Source organism: Tachyglossus aculeatus, chromosome 3, assembly GCF_015852505.1.
Source record: "Tachyglossus aculeatus isolate mTacAcu1 chromosome 3, mTacAcu1.pri, whole genome shotgun sequence".
Lineage (NCBI taxonomy): Eukaryota > Metazoa > Chordata > Mammalia > Monotremata > Tachyglossidae > Tachyglossus > Tachyglossus aculeatus.
The window spans coordinates 45,834,940-45,858,656 of record NC_052068.1 but is presented as its reverse complement, the minus strand read 5'-3'; the positions used below and the strand labels follow the sequence as shown (position 1 = coordinate 45,858,656).

General features: G+C 45.7%; 1 protein-coding gene across 1 annotated transcript in view; it reads left to right on the top strand.

Annotated features, from left to right (window-relative positions):
- Positions 1-22,050, top strand: part of SIRT1 (sirtuin 1) — a 38,993-nt gene extending 16,943 nt beyond the window's left edge. The window contains exons 5-10 of the mRNA XM_038743380.1: positions 271-423; positions 8,508-8,655; positions 11,281-11,360; positions 12,522-12,708; positions 14,813-15,397; positions 19,834-22,050. Of these exons, the coding sequence (XP_038599308.1) occupies positions 271-423; positions 8,508-8,655; positions 11,281-11,360; positions 12,522-12,708; positions 14,813-15,397; positions 19,834-20,171 (1,491 nt within the window). The 3' untranslated portion in view covers positions 20,172-22,050. The remainder of the gene's footprint in view (positions 1-270; positions 424-8,507; positions 8,656-11,280; positions 11,361-12,521; positions 12,709-14,812; positions 15,398-19,833) is intronic.
- The last annotated feature ends 1,667 nt before the right edge of the window (positions 22,051-23,717 follow it).

The window sequence follows — 23,717 nt, the reverse complement described above, 5'->3', positions numbered from 1 at the left end:
TTGTTCCACACTCCTTGCCTTTATATTTCAATATGAATTGCTCTGGCCTCGTCGTCAAGTTTTGAAAATGACTGTTTGCCCAACTCTAGCGTACCATTCTTTTTCCTTTTGTCATTGCTTTGGATATCATTTGGAGCAGGTATTTTCCCCATTTTTTTTTTTGATTACAGAAATCTCCCCCACCTTTCAGCCCTCTTTAATCATCTTTCTCACTTAACTCTGTGATGAGAATTTCATCTAATCATCAAATGTATTCTGTCCATATTCCAGGTATCTGTTTCCTGTGGGATACCTGACTTCAGATCAAGAGATGGCATATACGCACGACTTGCAGTGGACTTTCCAGATCTGCCAGATCCTCAAGCAATGTTTGACATTGAGTATTTCAGGAAAGACCCAAGACCTTTTTTCAAGTTTGCAAAGGTATGAGCTTTTAGGATCCTCTTCCTTTATTATGAATACCTTTGTCAATCTGTAATTGACTTTTATTTATGAAATGTCCACAGAGTAATGCATAATAATACAGTCATGGCACGTAATAAGCACTTAACAACACAGTTATAACGGGCTGCCAGTTTGCCTTCACGGAAGTAAAGAAAACCTGGGTCATTGTAGAGAAATTACCCTTTTGGAGAGTGAAATGTTTTACTGGGAAGTAGTACCTATGGCACATAGGTGCGTGTCTTTCCCACACTGTTTCCTCTTAAGATCGAACCTAGTTATTGAGTACTATTAAGAAACACATCAAAAGGTTGCCGTTAGAAACATCAAAGACTGACTTTTTGTGCCAGAGAATTGTGATAGTCCCAAGATCCAAAGACCAGTAGCCGCTTTACTTTATGGATATTTTAGAAAGAGACAAGCGTATGTAACCCCGAGATGTAGTTTTGAGTTGAAAGGACGATAGCTCCTTCTTGCCATCACTGAAACTTTGCTCTTGAATGATGGTACTGATTTTCCTACCACTCTCTCTCCAGGGGAATCTCATCATCTCTCACTCTTGCCATCCTGGGGGAAAGCAGGGAGAAGTCGGCCTGGTCCTCGCCCCTCAATGCCACTTTTATACCATCCCACCTCCTCCCCCCACTTCTTTTTCTAATTTTAAACTCCTCATTGACCATCTGAACCATCCTCTGCAGCTACTAACTACTTTTATCTACTGCACTACTTATATTTACTGCACTACTTTTATCTACTGCACTCCTGGTCGTGCCTGCATCCCTTAAGGATTTTGATGCTGCTCTCACTCCCTTCTCCTACTATGATCCATGGGGGCTTCATCATCCATGTTGATGATCCCTCTGGCCTCTCATCCTACTGCTTCCTCTCACATCTCTGCACTGCCTAGCTCCCCTCCTGAACTACACGTCAGAGGTCTGACCTCCCCCTATCCAACCACTTTGGTAAAATAGAAAAAAAAAACAGTCATCTAAGACTGTGAGCTCATTGAGGGTGGGGAATGTCACTGTTTATTGTTGTATGTACTTTCCCAAGCGCTTAGTACAGCATATGGTAAGCGCTTAATAAATACGATTGAATGAACGAACTCCCCAATGCCCCCATTAGAACATTCTCTCTCTCTTCCCCCCAATCCTTTTCCTCCTTCCCAGTTGTTTCTCAAGTGGAGGGCTTCCTCTTTCTCCCTAAATCCACTCCCTCCAGCCATGCCACTCTCATCTCCTAAAGCACTTTCATCCCTCTTCTCTTCAGTCTCTCTATCTGATGGCTCTTTCCCTTCAGTCCTCAAACAGGCTCACGGCTTGCCCATACTCAAAATGTCCCGTCTTAATTCCTCTGCCCCCTCCAATTATCACCCCTTCTTCCTACTTCCATTCTTACCCATACTCTTGGAATACTATCTACACCTTCAATTCCTTTCCACCAATTCTCTCTTTGACCAGCCTGCACTTTCCAAGGGGACGAATAACCTCCTTATAGTCAAACCCAAAGGGCTTTATTCTGTATTAATACTTTCTGATCGCTCAGCTACCTTTGATGTTGTCGACCACACCCTCCCACCTCGAAACCCTGTCAGGGCTTGATTATGCTTAACACGGTTTTAACCAGGTTCTCCTCCCATCTCTTCGCCTGCCTGTTCTTAGTCTTGTTCACAGGCTTCTCTTCTGCTTCACAGTCCCTAGTTATATCAATCAATCATATTTATTGAGTGCTTACTGTGTGCAGAGCACTGTACTAAGCGCTTGGGAAGTACAAGTTGGCAACATATATATGTTGGCAACATATATATATAGTTATATGTGTCCTGCAAGGCTCTACTCTGCATCCCCTACTCATCTCTCTCTAGACTCATTCATTCATTCATTCAGTCGTATTTATTGAGCGCTTACTGTGCACAGAGCACCCTACTAAGCGCTTGGAAAGTACAATTTGGCAACAGATAGAGACAATCCTTACCTAACAACGGGCTCACAGTCTAGAAGGGGGGAGACTGACAACAAAACAAAACAAGTAGACAGGCATCAATAGCATCAAAATAAATAAAGGGAATTATAGATATATACACATATCCTTAGAGAAGCAGCGTGGCTCAGTGGAAAGAGCAAGGGCTTGGGAGTCAGAGGTTGTGGGTTCTAATCCCAGCTCCGCCACTTGTCAGCTGTGTGACTTTGGGCAAGTCACTTCACTTCTCTGGGCCTCAGTTCCCTCGTCTGTAAAATGGGGATTAAAAGGCTGTGAGCCCCATGTCGGAAAACCTGATTACCTTATATCCCCCCCAGGGCTTAGAACAGTACTTGGCACATAGTAAGTACTTAACAAATGCCATCATTGTTATTATCATTAATAAAATGAATAGAATACTAAATACGTACATATATACACAAGTGCTGTGGGGCAGGGAGTTTGGTAGAGCAGAGGGAGTAGGGGCGATGAGGAGAGGAGGAGGAGCAGAGGAAAAGGGGGGCTCAGCCTGGGAAGGCCTCCTGGAGGAGGTGAGCATTCAGGAGGGCTTTGAAGGGGGGAAGTGTGCTAGTTTGGCGGATGTGAGGATTGAGGGCATTCCAGGCCAGAGGTAGGACGTGGGCCAGGGGTCGACGGCAGAACAGGCGAGAACGAGGCACAGTGAGGAGGTTAGCGGCAGAGGAGCGGAGGGTGTAGGCGGGGCTGGAGAAGGTGAGAAGGGAGGTGAGGTAGGAGGGGGCAAGGTGATGGAGAGCTTTGAAACCAATTTTTGAGGAGTTTTTGCTTCATACGAAGGTTGATGGGCAACCACTGGAGACTTTTAAGGAGGGGGATGACATGCCCGGAGCGTTTCTGTAGAAAGAGAATCCTGGCAGCGGAGTGAAGTATAGACTGAAGTGAGGAGAGACGGGTTGGGAGATCAGCCGCCACTTCTCTGTAGATGACTCCAAATCTACCTCTCCAGCCCAGTGTCTCATCAAAACTGCAGTCTCACCTTTCCTCTTACCTCCAGGATGTCGCCACTGGATTCCTGCCATCAGCCTAAACTTAACGTGTCTGAAACTGAGCTACTCATCTTCCTTCCTAAAACTGTCCCATCTCATCCCTGCTTCCCCTGCCGCTTGCTCTCCACCTTGAAAAGCCCTCCTAAAATCCCATTTTCTCAACAAGGCTTCCCCGTTAGGGTAGACTCCTTTTGGGCAGGGAACATGCCTCATACTTTGTACTTTCTCAAGAATAGTGCATTAGGCCCAACTGGATGCCCAGTAAATACCTGTACTACTACCATCTTAAATCTGGTTGGTACATTTGGTGTTGGTTTCGACACTTTTTTGTAACTGAATTCTGAAGGAAGATCACCAAAAAAGCCTGACTAGATATAAGTAATGAAAAGTGCTCCTATATTGAGTGATCAGAGAATTGTGAAAATTACTGCGAGTACTGCCAGGTTGAAAAATTCACCTGCAAATAGTGCAGATCAGACAGCCCAGGACTACGGCAAGAGAAGGATCCTGGAAGCCTGGTTTCATTCCACTGCTTTCCCCCTCCCCACCCTCTGGGACCATTTCTCCTCTGTATCAGTGAACGGGAGCTGTAAGTCAGTAGAGGAAAATGTCCTTAAAGATTTTATCAGCCACTTTAGGGAAGTTTAACAAAACAGTTATGGTCTAGCAGTGCTCTTTCCCCGTCTGTGGCCGATGGCGTGCAAACGTAGCTCAGGGTCTTGTACCTTAGCCAGAACTTTCCTCGACAGAATTTGCCAGAACAAGGCAAGGGCATGCTTTAGCAGGCACCACTTAACTTTATTTATGTTTCCTTTATTGTATCAGGTTTGACTTGTGTAATCTTAAAGACTTATCGCACCGCTAGTACGAACTTAATTCCCGGACCTGAACTTTCATCGAAGGGTGACATCATCCCAAGCAAATTGCTGTTCTGACTTACTAAAGCACACGGGCAATTTTGAAAGCTGAATTGTTATCTTCACCTCTGGGTGAGCCGCTAGGCAAATAGAAGAGAACTAAGCTTTTTAAAAAGGAAGTGAAGAATGTGTTCTATAGCACTGCTTTCATTTGTGGTCAGCAGTGTCCTAGAACTTTGCCAGTTAGCTTCCAGCTTTTCTTCTCATGTCGTTTTCACTCCATCTGAGACTATTTGGGAATGGTTCATGCCCAATTTTAGAGGGCCGTTTTCTTCCGCTGGGCGCCACTGTGCTTAAAGCTAGGCAGAGACAGTTTTATCCATGGCTTCTGCTGACTGTGGTCGGTAGAACTAGGTTGGTTTCAACCTTGTGTGGAAAAAGAAATGTTAATGTCTAGAATACACAGGAAGTAGTAGTATTTGATACCCGCATTGAGCTGGAGGAGGAGAATTACTGCTGCTTTCTCCCCAGTCCCTATGGAGTCATATGCCATTTTTGAGAAGAATCTTAAAATTTTTTCCAGAGAGAATAATCACCAGATCAGATTGTGGAATGAGCTCTAACGGATTGGGAGCTAATTTGTAGGTTGGGAGCCCATGTTCTGAGAAGTCTCCCTTCTAAATAATAGTGCCTTCAGAAAATTTTAAACATTGCATTTGGAAAAAGTCCTTTATTCCTCAAAAATAATAGTAGTGGTTTCTATTGAGCATCCATTTGGTGCAATAATAATAATGATGATAGTGGCATTTTACATGCTTACCATGTCCTAACAACCGTACCAAGTGTTGGGGTAGATATGAGATAATCAGGCCCTCATGGGGTTCCCAGTCTTAATAGGAGGGAGAACAGGTATTGAATCCCCATTTTGCAGATGAGAGGACTGAGGCACGGAGAACTGAAGTGACTTAGCCAAGGTCACCCAACAGATAAATGGCAGAGCCAGGATTAGCACCCCGGGCCTCTTGACTGCCAGGCCTGTGCTCTTTCCTTCCCTTCCCCACAGCACCTGTATATATGTATATATGTTTGTACATATTTATTACTCTATTTATTTATTTATTTTACTTGTACATATCTATTCTATTTATTTTATTTTGTTAGTAGGTTTGGTTTTGTTCTCTGTCTCCCCCTTTTAGACTGTGAGCCCACTGTTGGGTAGGGACTGTCTCTATATGTTGCCAATTTGTACTTCCCAAGCGCTTAGTACAGTGCTCTGCACATAGTAAGCGCTCAATAAATATGATTGATTGATAGATTTCCACTAGGCCACGCTGCTTCTTGGAGCAAGGTACTGTACTGTGCACTTGGAAATTTTGAAACCAGTGACACATCCCCTACAAAGCCATCTGCTACTCTAGCGGAGAGATGGACATATTTTGTTTTAGGTTTGTGGTTCTTCAGATCACGAGGCTTGGCCATCCCATAAAGTGGGGCAGGCTGAACTCAGGCTTACAATCAATCAATCAATCAATCAATCGTATTTATTGAGCGCTTACTGTGTGCAGAGCACTGTACTAAGCGCTTGGGAAGTACAAGTTGGCAACATATAGAGATGGTCCCTACCCAACAGTGGGCTCACAGTCTAGAATACAGAGATAGGACGTGAGCCAGGGTTCGACGGGCGGGACAGGTGAGAGCGAGGCACAGTTGGCAGCAGAGGAGTGGAGTGTGCAGGTAGGGATGTAGAAGGAAAGAAGGGAGGTGAAATAAAAGGGGGCAAGGGAATGGAAAGTTTTGAAGGCAATAGGGAGGAGTTTTTGCTTGATACGAAGGTTGTTAGGAAACCACTGGAAATTTCTGACGGTGCGGGGTGGGTGGTGACATGCCCAGGGCGTTTCTGTAGAAAGATAATCTGGGCATCAGAGTGAAGTATAGACTGAAGCAGGGAGAGACAGGAAGGTTGGGAGATGAGAAAAGATGCTGAGGCAGTTATCCAATCAGGATACGATGAGTGACTGTACTGTAACGTGGTTGCGGTTTGGATGGAGAGGGAAGGGCGGAACTCGGCTACTACCTTCTTCCCCCATCTCTTCCCCTGCTACCCCTACCTCCTTCCCTGTCCTTCTTCCCCAGTCTCCTCCCCCCGACAGCCCCTAGCCGTTTTTCCCCATTTCCACCTTCCCCATCTTTTCCCCTTTGCCCTTTCCTTCCCACCTCCTCCTCACCCAATCTCCCAGCCCTACCCTGCTACCCCTAGCCCCTACCCCCACTTCCTTCTTTATATCTAGTAATGTCTGGCTCCCCCTCTAAATTGTCAGCTCGTTGTGGTCAGGGAATGTGTCTGTTTGTTGTTATACTGTATTCTTCCCAAGCACTTAGTACGGTGCTCTGCACACAGTAAGCAGATTGATTGAATGAGCAAATGAATGAACAAACTAACTCCACCTTCTCCACCCCTGCTATCCCTGTCTCCTTCCCTCACCTCCTTCTCCCCGCCCCGATCTCCTCCACCCCCACACCTAGCCCCTTCCCCCAATTTCCTCTTTCCCCCATTTCTTTCTCTGCTACCCCTACCTCCTTCCCCCACTTCCTCCTTCCCCAATTTCCTTCCCCACTAAACCTACTTCCTCCCCCTCCCCCCCCCAACCCACCGCGGCTACCCCTACCCCTAAGCACTGGGGTGGATACAAGCAAATGTGTTTGGACACAGTCCCCGTCTTACAACACAGAAGGGTGTAAGAAGTCATTTATAGTTGAGTAATATAGCTACAGTAACGTATTGATTCAAGGGATCTGCAGTAGGACAGCCGACTTTCACTACAACCTCGTTGCTGATGTCCTTGCCTCCTGTTTCCCCCCAACTCCAGTCCATACTTCACTCTGCTGCCTGGATTATTTTTCTACAAAAATGTTCAGGCCATGTTTCCCCATTCCTCAGGAACGTCCAGTGGTTGTCCAGCCACCTCTGCATCCAACAAAAACTCCTTACCATGAGCTCTAAAGCACTCAATCACCTTCCCCCCCTCCTACCTCACCTTACTATTCTCCTAATAAAACCCAGCCCACACACTTCACTCCTCTGACGCCTACCTTCTCACTGTACCTCGATCTCACCCATCTCACCGCCTCCCTCTCGCCCGTGACCTGCCTCTGGCCTGGAACGCCCTCCCTCCTCATATCCCTTCTGGGCACAATAAGATCTGGCCTGGCCTCAGATATTTCTAGGACCCTGAGTCTCAGCTGGGACCAGAACTAGACTCAGGTCTAGAGTGAGTTGGACAAAGCCACTCGACCAGTGTCTCCTGGCTAATTTGCAGTGGTTTATTTGTTCAACCTGGCAGTTTCCCATAGGCGCCTCAGAAATTCTGGCCCCCCAAGTTTGAATTTCAGTTAAAGGAATTATGCAAACCCAATTGCTGTCTTCCTCTGAGTCATAAAGGAAGATACAAGGAGCGGTTTCTGAGTACATTGCACACAATGCCTAGTACGCCACATTCGTCCGCTGCAGGTGACTAGGGATGGTGGATGCCAGTGTTCTGGAGGGGCCCAGTCCAAAGAGTCGGCTGAACTTAAATCCTGCAAACCGGGCCTGGCCCCTGCTGCCAACTTACTGGCAAGGTGGTAGACCCCTGACATCTTTGGCATTACATTTCTGCCATTAGAGTTTGTGTTTTGACCCTGGCTAAAGCATGTGTATTCCCAACAGTGCTGAGCTTACAGTGAGGATGTACATTTTGGGTCCTAAAGTACGATGGGTCTGATAACTGAGAGCAGTGTGGTGTAGTGGATAGAGCATGGGCCTAGGATTGAGAAGGTCATGGGTAATCCCAGCTCTGCCGCTTGTCTGCTGTGTGACCTTGGGTAAGTCACTTCACTTCTCTGGGCCTCAGTTATCTCCTCTGTAAAATGGAGATCAAGATTGTGAGCCCCACGTGGGACAGGGACTGTGTCCAACCAGATTTGTTTGTATCCACCCCAGCACTTAGTACAGTGCCTGGCCCATAGAGAGCACTTAACAAATACCATAATAATAATAATAATTTGGGGCTCCGGACTCAAATAAACTGGGTAAGGAAAAACTGGTCAAATTTGCTCACCAACTTTTACGGAAGAATGTCACCGATTATTTTTCTGGGTCAAGAAAGTTGACATCATTAAATTAAGCACCAGAGTCTGTAGCTCCTTGTTCAAAAATAACTCTCTCATTTTGCTCTATATTTTGTAGGAAATCTATCCTGGGCAGTTTCAACCATCTCTGTGCCACAAGTTTATCGCCTTGTCGGATAAGGAAGGAAAATTACTTCGCAACTACACTCAGAATATAGATACACTGGAACAAGTTGCAGGGATCCAAAGAATAATTCAGTGTCATGGTTTGTAAACTTTTTGTTTGGGGCATTTTAAATGAAAATGTGAAGTTTTTAAAGTTGGGTGTAATCCTTAGTATCCGACTCCTCATTCATAGTGCGTTTAAAAAAAAGCACAGCCTGGATGTCATTTAAGAATACGAAGGCACTACACAGTAGCTGATCCTTCCTGAAATGGTTTCTGTCAGACCTCTAAGCATGGAATAAGAATTGCATGATGTATCTCCAGTCCTGAGGATTTCAGTTTCTTTTTTTGAAAGTGTCATTCGGGTAGGATAGAGCCCCCACCCTATTCCACTGGTCGAAAAGCCGTGCAGCCCCTCTGACTTCTCCCTCTTTGCTTGAAAGGCCCAGGTGGAGTCATGAGGAATGGCCAAAAGACCCAGAAGAGTGCAGTAAAACACTTAGAGACAAAGCAAGCTCCAACAGTAAATAACCCCTTTCCTTTCATCATCATCAATCGTATTTATTGAGCGCTTACTGTGTGCAGAGCACTGTACTAAGTGCTTGGGAAGTACAAATTGGCAACATACAGAGACAGTCCCTACCCAACAGTGGGCTCACAGTCTAAAAGGGGGAGACAGAGAACAAAACCAAGCATACTAACAAAATAAAATAAATAGAATACATATGTACAAGTTAAATAGAGTAATAAATATGTACAAACATATACATATATACAGGGGCAGTGGGGAAGGGAAGGAGGTAAGATGGGGGGATGGAGAGGAGGACGAGAGGGAGAGGAAGGAAGGGGCATCGTTCCCACAACGTTCTGTGATCTGATTCAGCTCAACGGAAAGACAAATTATGCTTTTAATAATAATAATAATGACGGCATTTGTTAAGCGCTTACTACGTGCGAAGCACTGCTCTAAAAAGTTGTTAAAAAACACAGCCTAATGTTCCGAATCATTATGAGCAATAGGGAAATAGGGAAATCATGAGAAGCAGCGTGGCTCAGTGGCAAGAGCACGGGCTTTCACTGTTCGGTAGTTGCCTTAAGCTAGCAGATCCAACCGTAGCGAAGCCGGTCTGGGTTTGAAAGTCCAAGAGCAGGCGTCTGTCTGTTTCTGCCCGTTCCGGCTGGGCCCAGGTGGCTGCAGGGACACAGATCCGAAGAGGTCAGCGCGGAACCAGACATGGTCTGGGAATCCCTTTCAGCAGCCCCTCCACATGCCTCCCAGAAGTGAGTTTCCACCAGCTTCCGACTCGATGCTGAACGTTTTAAGTTCAGCGGCCCTGCCCTCTCCCACTTGAACCGGCAGTTCCTGGGAGCTGTCTAAACCAGGCTGGGTTTGATGGTCTGATGGCCTCCCTTGGACCCCTCTGATTTGAGACTTTCAAGGCACCTATATTCCTCCCCGTGTCCTTGCAGGATTGAAATTGTAGTCCTACAAGCAGCCTGCCCTCTCTGCTTGCTTGCCTGTGAACTCCTAAAGTTGGCATGTCTCTGTGCTGTCCCCAGTGGGCCATAGGACCTTTGTGCCCCCCACCACCTCCCGGTCTAAATCTGGGAGACTCGTTTCTGCCAGAGTGACTGGGGACCTGGAAACCTGATGAGAATCATCATCATCAATCGTATTTATTGAGCGCTTACTATGTGCAGAGCACTGTACTAAGCGCTTGGGAAGTACAAATTGGCAACATATACAGTCCCTACCCAACAGTGGGCTCACAGTCTAAAAGGGGGAGACAGAACAAAACCAAACATACTAACAAAATAAAATAAATAGAATAGATATGTACAAATAAAATAAATAAATAGAGTAATAAATATGTACAAACATATATACATATACACAGGTGCTGTGGGGAAGGGAAGGAGGTAAGATGGGGGGGATGGAGAGGGGGAAGAGGGGGAGAGGAAGGAAGGGGCTCAGTAGATGTCTTCTAAGGTGTAGTCGACTATCATGTTCAGCTGAGAACTGCATGAATGATGGTGCAGGCTGGCCCATTTGTCACCTCCTTTATCCTTCCTTCCTTGTTTTCAGGGAAGGGACCTTGCCAAACCTTTTACCCCTGGCCTCAGATTCAAAATCCTTAATCAAACACCCACTAGAGTGGATTACATAAAGGCCTGGAACAGTTTTCCACCCAGTGTACGGTAGCATTCCACCATCCAATGCCAGTTTTGTTCATGAAATCAAGATGGAGGCGAAGAAACTCTCCAAGGAACAATGTTGTTCCTTGGAGAGATTGATATTTTCATACGAAAACTCAGTCCTCACTCTTCATTTAACAGACGACAGCCCAGGGATAGAATTTATCAGTTGCCAGCGTTTCTGGGGTTTCCTAAAGACAGCATTTAGTGGGCTCCTGGTTTGACTGGAGATGTGACAGAGCGTCCAGCCCTGAGATGAGTGGAAACAAGAGGTTTCTGGAATAGCTTACACTGGATGTGCACCTGATGCTTCAGATTTCTAGGGATTTCTGCCAATCCTCCCTTATCTGGAGGCTGGGAATTTGAGTTACCATTTTTTCCTCCCACCTTTTTATGTGAACCCTGTAAAATCTTTGACTTTCTTATACTAGCGTCAGTATAACTTAAGATCTCTGTGGGGCTGTGAGTGCTCCTGTTACCTTAGTAGTAACCGAGCCGTTCACCTCTAATGTATCTCTGGCACCTTTCAGGTTCCTTTGCGACAGCTTCATGCCTGATTTGTAAATACAAAGTTGACTGTGAAGCTGTACGAGGAGACATTTTTAATCAGGTAAAATGACCAAAACGTGACTTTTTGGGGGTCCTTTGGTGTATCATGGTGAGAGAGTTTCATTTGGGTGGCAGTGGGATCAGGAGGCCGGGATCCCCTTTAAAATATTCTTCATTTAAAATTCTTTTGCAGTGGAGCTACTGAATTTTAATGCCGAATAATTCGTAGAGCACCCTCACTTCTTGTTTTTCAGCTTGAGTGAAGTATATTTCTCAAGCACTTCCCTTCTTTCACACTGTTTTCTTCTTCTGCCCCTTTCCCCACCCTTCCTCCATGCTCACGTCATCCTTTGAGGTGTATCGACTTGAATTGAAATTGAAACCTCATTTTAATAGCTGTATGTTCTGTTTTGACATTAAAGTAATAATTTGATTTGTAGCCCAAAGTGGGGCGTTTTTTTTTTTCTGAATAGGCTGTGAATGGTGACATTTTGAAAATAAAAACATTTTCATATGTACCCATAATGTAGTTCAAAATCTTATAGTATCGGTGTCTAATTATGTGGTCGTGTAACTGTTGTGTTTTTTAGTATTGTTCTTAATGTATATATTTTAGTCAGTGTTTTGCATTTTGGGAACACTCATGTGCTTTCTATTATTTCCCTTGAGAAATCATACTTTGTTTAGTGCTCTTTCAGTAAGCACTGTATTTTCATGGAATCAATTTGTCTAGTAACTGGGTAGTCCCTGTTCTTTGATTTGGGCTGAAGACTTGTACATAAGATACCTGTTAAATCCTTAACAGGGCTAACTTAAATTTTAAATATTTTCCCCAAAAAGCGCCTTACAACAGTACCGTCTTCAGATAGCTAAACTGCTAGTCTGTGTTCAAGCCAAAGAGTTTGAAGCCCCTTGAGGGCGGGGATAATGTCTTTCTAATTCTGTCGTATCCTTTCAGGCATCTATTAGTGTTCCCCCAGAGTCAGTGCTTAGATACTATTGATGAAAAGCAAGAGCGTATATTAGTTTGTGGGTTTATCATTTCTCAGATGTCAGCAACAAAAATAAAAAAATTTAGATTTTAATGCATTAATCTGAAAATGTTGCTGGACTTTGGCGCCCAAGGTACTGAAAGAGTTCATGAGCCTGAGGCAGGAAAGGAAGCAGACTTTTTGTAAATCTGAATCTGTTAATTTTTTTTCCTCTATTATACCTGGTGCAGGTGGTTCCTCGATGTCCCCGATGCCCAGCTGATGAGCCACTTGCCATCATGAAGCCAGAGATTGTGTTTTTTGGGGAAAATTTACCAGAACAATTTCATAGGGCCATGAAGTATGACAAAGATGAAGTTGACCTCCTCATTGTTATTGGGTCTTCCCTGAAAGTAAGACCAGTAGCGCTGATTCCGAGTAAGTTGGTGATAGGTTTTTGCGGGGGCAGTGGGAGGTAAATGAGACAGGTTGAAGAAATTGGTATTCAGTATAGTGGTTCCAGTCTCCTACTTGGCTGTAAGAAAAGAAAAACAAATCCATTTCTTCTGGTCCTGTTATGACTCTTGTTCGTTGAGATCGATGTTGTATTTGGAAAGCCCTAAATGGCTTATAATTCTTTGCTTCCAATGAAAAAGAACCCAACAGAATTCTGTCTTTTAGCATTCTGTTGGTTTACACCATTTTGCTTTTAAAATTTCCATTCCCACTGTGATAGTTATCACTTTGTAGACATGAATTGTCTGACTTTTGAGTAGATTAGAGGGCCAATATTTTCTAAACCTGACTGATTTCAGAGTTGTTAAATTCAAACACTTATAGCGCAGAAAGTTTGAATGTGACAATCTTAACAGCAGAGCACATGATTTGGGCCTCATCAATCCTGTCTCAATGACACTTCTGTATCTGTTTCCTCATCTATAAAATAGGGGTAAGGATACAGACATATTGCCTCATGGCTGTTAAATGGGGACAGTGGAGGATTTCTCGAAGTATGGATAATTGTGAAAGTGTTGGCTCTTATAAAGTAGGTTAAAATATGTGGTTAATCAAGGTGTCTTTTGAAGTATGGAATTTTCAAGATATTCCAAGCATTAGAGTGGTGATGATTCCCCTTAGATTAACATTTTAGGTTGGTCAGAGATAATGCTGATAATAAGGGCTCAAAAATGTTCACAGAGAGCTGGTATCAGCCAAATCCTTACTAACTGATTGTGGCCCAAAAGTTTGATGACGCAGGTCTAGGCTACGTTTTGCCTCTCCTTTTCCTCATTCTTCCTCTTCTTCACCAGAGGGGAAGCAAGGAGACTCCAGCTGGGAAGATCCCCGTTTTGTGGAGCTGAGTCTATCTCTCACAGTGACGAGGCAGGAGAAGGGACCCTTGCTGGACCTTCCCCCGGGACTGTTCCCCTGCCCCAGCTGTTTTCCAAATAGTGAAAGCACTTTCCTAAAACCGCTGAGCCCGGAGGGGTAACTAAATGTGGTTCAGGGGGGCTATTGTTGGTCTGTTCACACGTTCCTGGGAGTCCTCTTGTCACATCTTGCTGAATTCGCTTACAGAACAACAGCACAGCAGCCCTCTTCCAGCCCCCTCCCCAGGGCCAGTTGTTAGCAAGTAAGAGCAGTTTGAGAAAGTTTATGAGATTTAAGAGCCCGTAACGGAGGAAAGGAGTCTAGAGCTGCCATTTTAGGATTTTGTTTGAAAGCACATTTACTGGGAAGCCCAGAGGACTCTCCACTGTTGTTATCTAGGTGAAAACCATCGCTTTGTCAAGGGTCAGCAGAGAGCTCCTCCCCCACTCCCAAGTTGGTGCCCTGAATGAAAGGGTGCAACTTTTATTTTATTTATTTATTTATTTATTTATTATTTTTTATTTTTTTAACTTGGGTGTTGCAGTTGGGGAGGGGCAGTTGGACTGGCCACTTTCGCTCTCGGGCCGTTGGGGACGAAGAGTGAGGATGCATTGCCTGTGGGCTTGGTTGAGAGACAACGTTCATAGCTGTAAATTAGTTATATTAATGTTTGTCTCCCCCTTAGACTGAAAGCTCATTGTGGGCAGGGATTGTGTCTGTTCACTGCTGTACTCTCCCGAGTGCTTAGGACGTTGCTCCGCACACAGTAAGCACTCAATAAATATGATTAAATGAATGAAGTAGTCTCCCAAGCGCTTAGTACGGTGCTGTGCACGCAGTAAGCGCTCAGTAAATACCGTTGATTGATTGATTGTCCAAGTCTCTGGGGAAAGGGGCTATACCTAGAGGACGTCTGGTCTCCTCAGGTCCAGGAAGCCCGTGAAGACCCAGTCACTGCTAGATTAAAGGAATGGTGTGGGACTGTAGTCACAGAGGGCCAGAGCTTTGGTGTGAAGGGGGAGATTCTGGACAAGGGCTACAGGGTGAAGATAGGGACTGAACCTTTTTCCTCCCTGAAGATCCGATCAGGCTAAGAATTTTCAGGATCTGCCTTTGTGTCCGCATACTCCCCCCATCCTTGGCTCCGCTGACGCGTTTTTCTCGTTCGTAGGTTCCATACCCCATGAAGTGCCTCAGATCTTGATTAACAGGGAACCGTTACCTCACCTGCATTTTGATGTAGAGCTTCTTGGAGACTGCGATGTCATCATCAACGAATTGTGCCAGAGGCTGGGAGGGGAGTACGCGCGGCTCTGCTCCAACCCCGTAAAGCTCTCGGAAATCACGGAAAAGCCTCCACGAACAGCCAGGGAGCTGGACGCCCGTTGGGCCGGGCTCCCCCCGACCCCACTCCGCGTCTCGGAAGGCTCGAGCTCGCCCGACCGAACCGCCCCGCCAGATGCCCTGGCGGCCCCCGCCCACCCCGAGCCGATGCCCGAGAGCCAAGCGGCGCGGGCCGAGTCGGGGGCCGAGGCCGGAGGGTGCCCCGCCGGGGCGGCCCCGCGGGCAGGGCAGTCGTCTTCCGAAAACGCCGCCGCTGTGAGCGAACAGTCGGAGGGTCTAGGTCACGCGAAGGACGCCGCCGCCGGCGCTGGGGAAAATAAAGAGAGGAGTGAAAGAACTTCGGCTGCAGAAACTCTGCGAAAATGCTGGGGCAATAGGCTTGCAAAAGAGCAGATTAGTAAGCGGCTTGATGGTGAGTGGGATGTTCTATCCACTATGAAAACGCAATCCTGCGTGAACAACATGAACGAAAGAGGCGTTTCGATTGGCCCTGGGTCTTGATGTACGTGTGTGTCTTTGTTTTATTTTATGGTATTTGTCCAGCACTTACCATCATCATCATCATCAATTGTATTTATTGAGCGCTTACCATGTGCAGGGCACTGTACTAAGCGCTTGGGAAGTCCAAGTTGGCAACATATAGAGACAGTCCCTACCCAACAGTGGGCTCACAGTCTAAAAGGGGGAGACAGAGAACAAAACCGAACATGCTAACAAAGTAAAATAAATAGAATAGATATGTACAAGTAAAATAAATAGAGTACCAGGTTGTCAAGCACTGGGGCAGGTACAAGTTAATGAGGTTGGACGCAGTCCCTGCCCCACATGGGGCTCACAGCCTGAACAGGAGGGAGAATAGGCGTTGAACATTCATTTTACAGTTGAGGAAATTGAGGCACAGAGACGTTGTGACTTGCCCAAGGTCCTAAGGCAGGCGAGTGGCAGAGCCGGGATTAGAACCCAGGTCCTCCTGTCTCCACAGCCTTTGCTCTTTCCACCAGGCCACGTTGTTCCTAAAACGATGGAGCTGTTTTTGGCAGATGTGTGGGGCCAGCTGGTAGAGGCTCAGAATTTATAGACGATACAGAGTTCACACGGTGACCTAGGGGAAGAATAGTTCCGTAAAGGAAAGAGCAGGAAAAATGGCATTACTTTTCAGTATTTGCTTCTTTGCCTGCCTGCCGTAAGCGCTAGTTCATTAGAGAAACTTGCCCTCCGACCTTGGCCCAGTCCTTGCTGATGGTTCAGCTGTAAAAAGGAGGGCAGTGCCCTTGCCTCCTCTGAGTTGTCACCGGGACCCAGGGCACATACATAAAGGCGCTTGGAGAATTTTGATCCCAAGTGATAGTTGAATACCGTGGTCCGTCCATACTCAGAGACTTCTTGTAGGGGTTGTCTTCATCTCAGCATTTCGGCGGTGTTGGTGCCAATTGGCACTTTAAGGAGCTCTGCGTCCTCATATGGAAAACCATTTAGACACACTGCCTTAGAGTTGGCACTCAATAAATGTGATTGATCGATTAGAGTTTTGGGTTAGTGTACGCTTAACTAAAATCGGTACTTCTACCATGTCTCTCGGCTGGTCTTAGTACTTGGAATTTCAAGATGCACTGCTGCTGGTTAAACAAAATTTCCATTAGTGAGCTAAAATGTAGGTGCAGACATGATATAATAATTACAATGATGGTATTTGTTAAGCACTTACTGTGTGCCAAGCACAGTTCCAAGTGCTAGGGTAAATAGAAGGTAATCAAGCTGTGCCACGTGGGGCTCTCAGTCTCAACCCCCATTTTACAGATGAGGTAACTGAGTATGGGTCCATTGAGGGCGGTTGCTTAGGCGTCCTTCAATAGGGTGAGAGGAACAAGAAAAAGTGTCTCTGAGACTTGGACCCGCTGGCTTTGGGAGGCAAGAAGGGAACATTGCCCCTGTGCAGGTGGCACTGGGGTGGTGAGGTTAATGACCCCTCCCTCAGCCCCATAACACTTAGGTACCTAGTTGTAATTTCTGTATTTATAGTAATGCCTGTCTCCCCCGCCTCTAGACTTTACGCTCACTGCGGGCAGAGAATGTGCCTGCCAACTCTGTACTCTCCCAAGTGTTTAGTACAGTGCTCCGCACACAGTAAGTCCTTAATAAATCATCGATTGATCCCATATTTTGCTGTGCAGGAAGGGCAGGTGTAGTTGACCTGCCGTGCCCTTTGGAGCTGAAAAGGTCCAAGATGTTGGCTCCGCCTTTTGCCTCATGCAGAGAGGAGGGGGCTGCCGCTGCCCTGAAGTCCCATCTGCTTGACCCCATCCAACCCAGTTCTCCCATGCCGTCTTCCTGGGGATTGCACCGCGGGGAATCTGTCGGGGCCGGGCCGGGTTGGAACTATGGAGCTGTTGCCGCGAGTGCAGACCCCCCAGTGGGGCCGTACAATGTCGAGGTGGTTGAATGGCCAGCAGACTGGCCGGAAAGTCGTGCAGGGGCAGGGCAGTCCCCAGGTGGGCATGCCGTGGCACCTCCGGAGTTCCTCCTCCTGGGGCTTTGGGAGCCACGGTGACGGGAACCACAAGCGCTCAGCCCCGATCCCTGGTGAGGACCAGAAAAGTAGTGGTGGAAAAGCAAGCCACCTGAGAGAGTGTCTTTTCTTTTCTCTTTCCCCTCCTGTCAGTTAATCAGTGGAATTTTTTGAGTGCTTACTGTCTGTGGGGCACTGTATTAAGCACTTGGGAGTGTAACAGTAGAGTAGATGAGCACGATCCTGGTCCTCAAGAAATTGTTTCTTCCTCCCTGCTCCTTCCCGATGCCTGAAAAGTTGGCACCTTGCCTTGAGCAGCTACTAATTCCATCAGAGGGGAGGGAAGGGATGGGGGCTCTTCAGTCCTCCTTGGGGAGAGAGGAAGGGAGACCAAGCCCACTGTTGGGTAGGGACTGTCTCTGTATGTTGCCAACTTGTACTTCCCAAGCACTTAGTACAGTGCTCTGCACACAGTAAGCGCTCAATAAATACGATTGGTGATGATGATGATGACCGTAAGAAATCATCACTGTGAAGCTTCCCTCCCCGGGTTTTAGAAGGGGCCAAATGTATCTGTCATTCAGCAGATTGTGGCAGAGGTAAAGCACATCGCCGATTTAGTGCATCCCCCTTCCAACCTCCACCCAGTCGGACCCGTAATTCCAAATGTCAGTCGGACTGGGAATCATGTATCTCCGCGCTAGGCTGAGGTCCCGATGCATTTGGCCCTGGCTACTGATAAAAGTACTGTACTGAGGGAGTTGATGGGGCTAAGACAGATGGACAGTGTGCACTGCACATTTACAGTGCGAATGTTGATCCAAAGAGAAGCAGCGTGGCTCATTGGAAAGAGCCCGGGCTCTGGAGTCATGGGTTCAAACCCCGGCTCCGCCAATTGTCAGCTGTGTGACTTTGGGCAAGTCACTTCACTTCTCTGGGCCTCAGTTACCTCATATGTAAAATGGGGATTAAGACTGGGAGCTCCCCGTGGGACAACCTCATCACCTTGAAACCTCCCCAGCGCTTAGAGCAGTGCTTTGCACGTAGTAAGCGCTTAATAAATGCCATCATTATTATTATGATTATTTGTTGCATTTGAAAGCCTTCCGTTGTTTTAATTTCATATGCATCAGTACTGACTGTTTTCGATTGTAAGGTTGTAGGGAGCAGAGTCACGTCTCCACTGGGTTCTTTACTTGGAGAGGTGTGATTCCCCAACACTGAATTCAGCAGGCAGTTATAATGGATGGCGTTCAGTAGGGTTTGTATGCCTTCAAAGGGGCCTGGGGTTGGTTTTTTTTTGTCGGTTTCCCCCCTTCTGCACTGTGACCCCATTGTTGGGTAGGGACCATCTCTATACGTTGCCAACTTGTACTTGCCAAGTGCTAAGTACAGTGCTCTGCACACAGTACGCGCTCAGTAAACATGACTGAATGAATGTGTGTGGTCAGTTGATCATATTTATTGACCACTTACTGGGTGCAGTTGTACAGTGAACTGTGGTCAATGAATATGACCACTGTACTAAGCACCGGGGAGAGTAAACTATAACCGACATATTCCCCGTCCCCAATGTATATGTTGCCAACTTGTACTTCCCAAGCGCTTAGTACAGTGCTCTGCACACAGTAAGCGCTCAATAAATACGATTGATTGATTGATTAGGCTTACAGTCTAGAGGGGGAGACAGCCATTAAACGTGTAGTTCCCTTAAGTTCCTATTCTGGTGAAGCAGGAAGGGAATATAAAATGTGTCAATTCTGGAAAAGTTTAAGCAAACCTAAGAAATGGGTTTGTCATTTGGAAACCTCTACTTTCATGGTCATTCAGGGATTCCCCTAGAGACTGGAAGCTCGAAGAGGGGATTTTCCTGTCGGGGAGATGACGGTGGATGTTTTCTGAAACATCTTTCGTGCTCGCCTTCCCTTCCTCAGGCTTCTGGAGAGGTTCTGAGAGTGACTAGTCAGGAGACTGCTGAATCTAATCAAGCAATCAATCTCATTTATTGAGCGCTTACTGAGTGCAGAGCACTGTACCGAGAGCTTGGGAGAGTACAATGTAGGAGTTGGTTGTAGAAAATAATTAGCCGTCTATAATGCAACAGAATTATCTGGGAGCAAACTTGACCAATCAATCAATCAATCATATTTATTGAGCGCTTACTATGTGCAGAGCACTGTACTAAGCGCTTGGGAAGTACAAATTGGCAACATATAGAGACAGTCCCTACCCAACATTGGGCTCACAGTCTAAAAGCCAGAGGTCATTGTCTACAGGCTAGACTTTTGAGTTCGGTGATGAGGATCTTAACTCTCTTCCCTTCCCCGCACCATGTGTTTCAGGGAACCAGTACCTGTTTTTACCACCAAATCGCTACATTTTCCACGGGGCTGAAGTGTACTCAGATTCTGAAGATGACGTCCTGTCGTCCAGCTCTTGTGGAAGTAACAGTGACAGTGGGACCTGCCATAGTCCAAGCTTAGAAGAACCTCTGGAGGACGAAAGTGAGATTGAAGAATTCTATAACGGCTTGGAGGATGATGCTGTTGGTCCCGAAAGAGGAGGAGGAGGAGGAGCTGCTGGATTTGGGGGTGACGACGGTGAACAAGAGGCAGTTACGGAAGCCGTGCCTGTGAAGGTCGAGGCAGCAGAAATGGACCGGTCATCAACTGGCTTATAATGTAATCATTGCCTGATTACAGGAACTCTTCCACCAGCATTAGAAACTTTGGCATGTCAGAATGAATGTTTACTTCTGAACTCAAAGTAGAGCATCAGAAACCATGAGGTGGTAACATTTGTAGACAACTAAACCAGACTCTCCTGCATCATTTTACCGTTCCAGTAGTTCTGTACTTACACCCCAACACTAACTTGTGTTTTTGAAGAAAGGTACTAAGTATCTTCAGTCAACTGTTAGTCACTACGTTCACTTTCTTTTAAAGGTTCAGTTGTTCGATAATGCGCCCGTATGTATATAGCCTTTTTTGGGGGGTTAGCGAATATCAGCATTTTAAAGTTTTCAATAAGCCATCGGAATGTTTAATATAAAGGGAACAGCTAATCTAGACCAAAGAATGGGATTTTCACACCTTTTTGCTCTTGCAATATTTTCAGTGGGTAACAGACCCTCCTCCTGCTTCTGTATATTTTCTGCAAACGTTTCGGTCTCTGGCGTAACTTGTCTTTAAACACTGGCATTTTCCGGGACACTCGTGGCAGCTAACTTATGTCTCGAAGACGTATTTAACGTGAGTAGGTGGAAGTTGCAAACATGCTAAATGGAAGAGTGCTTCCGTGAGCTCCTGCTTTCTTGAGACGAAGTGCTGTAGAGAGTATCAGGTACTTTACTGTTCAGATGAATTGAGTTTGTCATGCTTCCTGTGGACATGGACTAATGTCTAGATCAGTAATTAAAATTAACCACCTCTTTCTCCCCCTCCACCCCGCCACGAAGTAGGCGCTTTGGAAATGTTTGCTTTCATTGCTTTTAGAAAGAAGTGTGCTTGTCTAGCCCTCCCCGGGTTAGCGCCATTCTTCCCATTATTGCGTGAGTACCTATCACTGTGGTACAGCTTGCGTATGTTCTTTCCCACAGATGTTAAACCGCCATGAGGTGAATATGCAAGGCTTTTCTGAATCTGAAATACTGGTACTGCTAAGGGTGAGTGTGTAATAATAGATTTGGGGCTGGTATTTTTTCCTCCTTCCCATTACCACAGGAGATCGACGAGAAGTTAATTACAAATCCACGGCAGTGTGACGTTTAGCTGGTCCAGCTAACCCGGAAAGTGTCGCTTTCTAGGGTCCTACATATCTATTTGCTGGAGGGTTTGGCATATTGAAGGTACCATTTAGTATTACGGAGACACAACTTGCAATGTGGCAGTAACAAACAGGATAATTAAATTAATACATATTTAATTGCTTAGCCCGCCTTAAACCTAGGCCATTTTTTCAGCTGCAGAGTGTTCCAACATTCTGAAGTTCATGTTTTGTAAAATTGCACAGTAAATAATGCATTTATTTTCCAAACCACTTTTTTCAACATGCCCCCAAGACTATACAGATGTAGATTATTCATACTTTGCTTTAATATTTATTACAGTTTTTAGTAAAGAGTTTGAAATACGTATTGTAGCTGTTCTGTAGGCGAAACGGTTAGTCAGGACCCTAAATGCCAGAGAAACTCAAAATTGTTAAATGGCCCTTTCAGTTCATCTTAAAGATGGTGGTAACGTCTAAATTCTAAAAGACAGAGCTTATTTGGCTACATTAAAGAATGCAGAATGTTTAGTTTCCATTTGCATGATACAACGTGCTTGTGCTATAGATAATATTTTAAATTGGAAAACTTCTGTTTTAAATTATTTTTACAGTGAGGATTGTTTTCCGCTCTTTTATATTGTACATAATGTCTTTTATGTATCCTACTGGCATATGTTTTGTAGACTGTTAAAATGACTGGCTCTCTTCCTGCAACTTTTGAAATACAAAACCAGTGTTTTATACTTGTACACTCTGTTCTAAAGTCTATTAAAATGGTCATTTGGCTTTCCTTTCTGTTAAACACTGGACCACACCCCCCCCCCCTTTTTTTTTCTTTTTAAGACTGTCCTTCTACCGAGCAACAGGAGGTTTGCAGGTGAGGTTGGCCATATTTGCCAATATGTTGCCAATTTGTACTTCCCAAGCGCTTAGTACAGTGCTCTGCACATAGTAAGCGCTCAATAAATACGATTGATGATGATGATTTGCTATTAGGAAGGTTGAACAAGTATAGATGTTGGCTCTGCTAAAAATACAAGCAGAATCCCCGAGCGTTGTCCAGATTTTACATGTTTTCAACCACAGCTTCCGCAGGTTCAAGCTCTAGGAGGCTCAGAAGTTTCCTCCCTGACGTAAGAGCTGTCTTCATGCTGTAGAATAGTGATATTTTTTAAGCACTTAAATATGTGCCAAACACGGCACTAAGCACTGGGGTAGATGTTATATAATCGGGTCCCACGTGGGGCTCACAATCAATCAATCAATCGTATTTATTGAGCGCTTACTGTGTGCAGAGCACTGTACTAAGCACTTGGGAAGTACAAGTTGGCAACATATAGAGACGGTCCCTACCCAACAGTGGGCTCACCAGTCTAAAAGGGGGAGACAGAGAACAAAACCAAACATACTAACAAAATAAAATAAATAGAATAGATACGTACAGGTAAAATAGAGTAATAAATATGTACAAACATATATACAGTCCGAGTAGGAGGGAGACCAGGTACCCCATTTCGCGTGAGGGAACTGAGGCACGGAGTAGGAGCAGAGCCGGAATTAGAACCCAGATTCTCCGACTCCCGAGCCTATGTCTTTCCACTAGGCCATGCTGCTTCTCCAGTGTAAAATGGGGATTAAATATCTATTCTCCCCCTAAAGCTGAGCCCCGTGTTGGGCGAGAATTGTCTCTGATTGTAGCTTTAAAGGAGCAGCATGGCCCCGTGGAAAGAGCACAGGCCTCCGAGGCAGAGAACGTGAATTCTAATCCCAGTCCTGCCCCTTGTCTGCTGTGTGACCTCGGGCAAGTCACAACTTCTCTGTGCCTGTTTCCTCATCTGCAAAATGGGGATTCACTGCCTGTTCTTCTTCCTAAGACAGGGAGTCCTCCTATGTGGGATGGGGACTGTGTCCAAATAGGGGCAAGGGCACGGGCTTGGGAGACAGAGGTTGTGGGTTCTAACCCCACCTCTGCCACATGTCTCCTGTGTGGCTTTGGGCCTCAGTTCCCTCCTCTGTAAAATGGGGATTAAGCCTGGGAGCCCCATGTGGGACAAACTGATTACCTTGTATCTACCCCAGCACTTAGAATAAGCGCTTAAATGCCGGCACTGTTGGGATACAGGAGTGTGATTTTCCTCTGCCACCTGTAATGCTAATGCAAACAGAGCTGGAAGTCAAGCAATTAGTACAGCAACCAGACCATCCACGATGGATAAAAGTCTGTTCTTTTCTTAAGGATCTCCAAGGATCGTAGTCCATTCGAGTATTTTATTTCCTTGAGATCCAAGTGCGTTTCCATGTGCAGTTTAAATCTGTCTCTTTATAAGGTTTATATTTCCTCTTCTTCGGGCCTTTGAAGACATAGAGAGCAACTGGTTACCATGTCACCCCTATTATTAAGGTGTCATCTCATCCAAAAGGAACTACCTTGATTAAGTCCTCTTTTGATGATGATGAT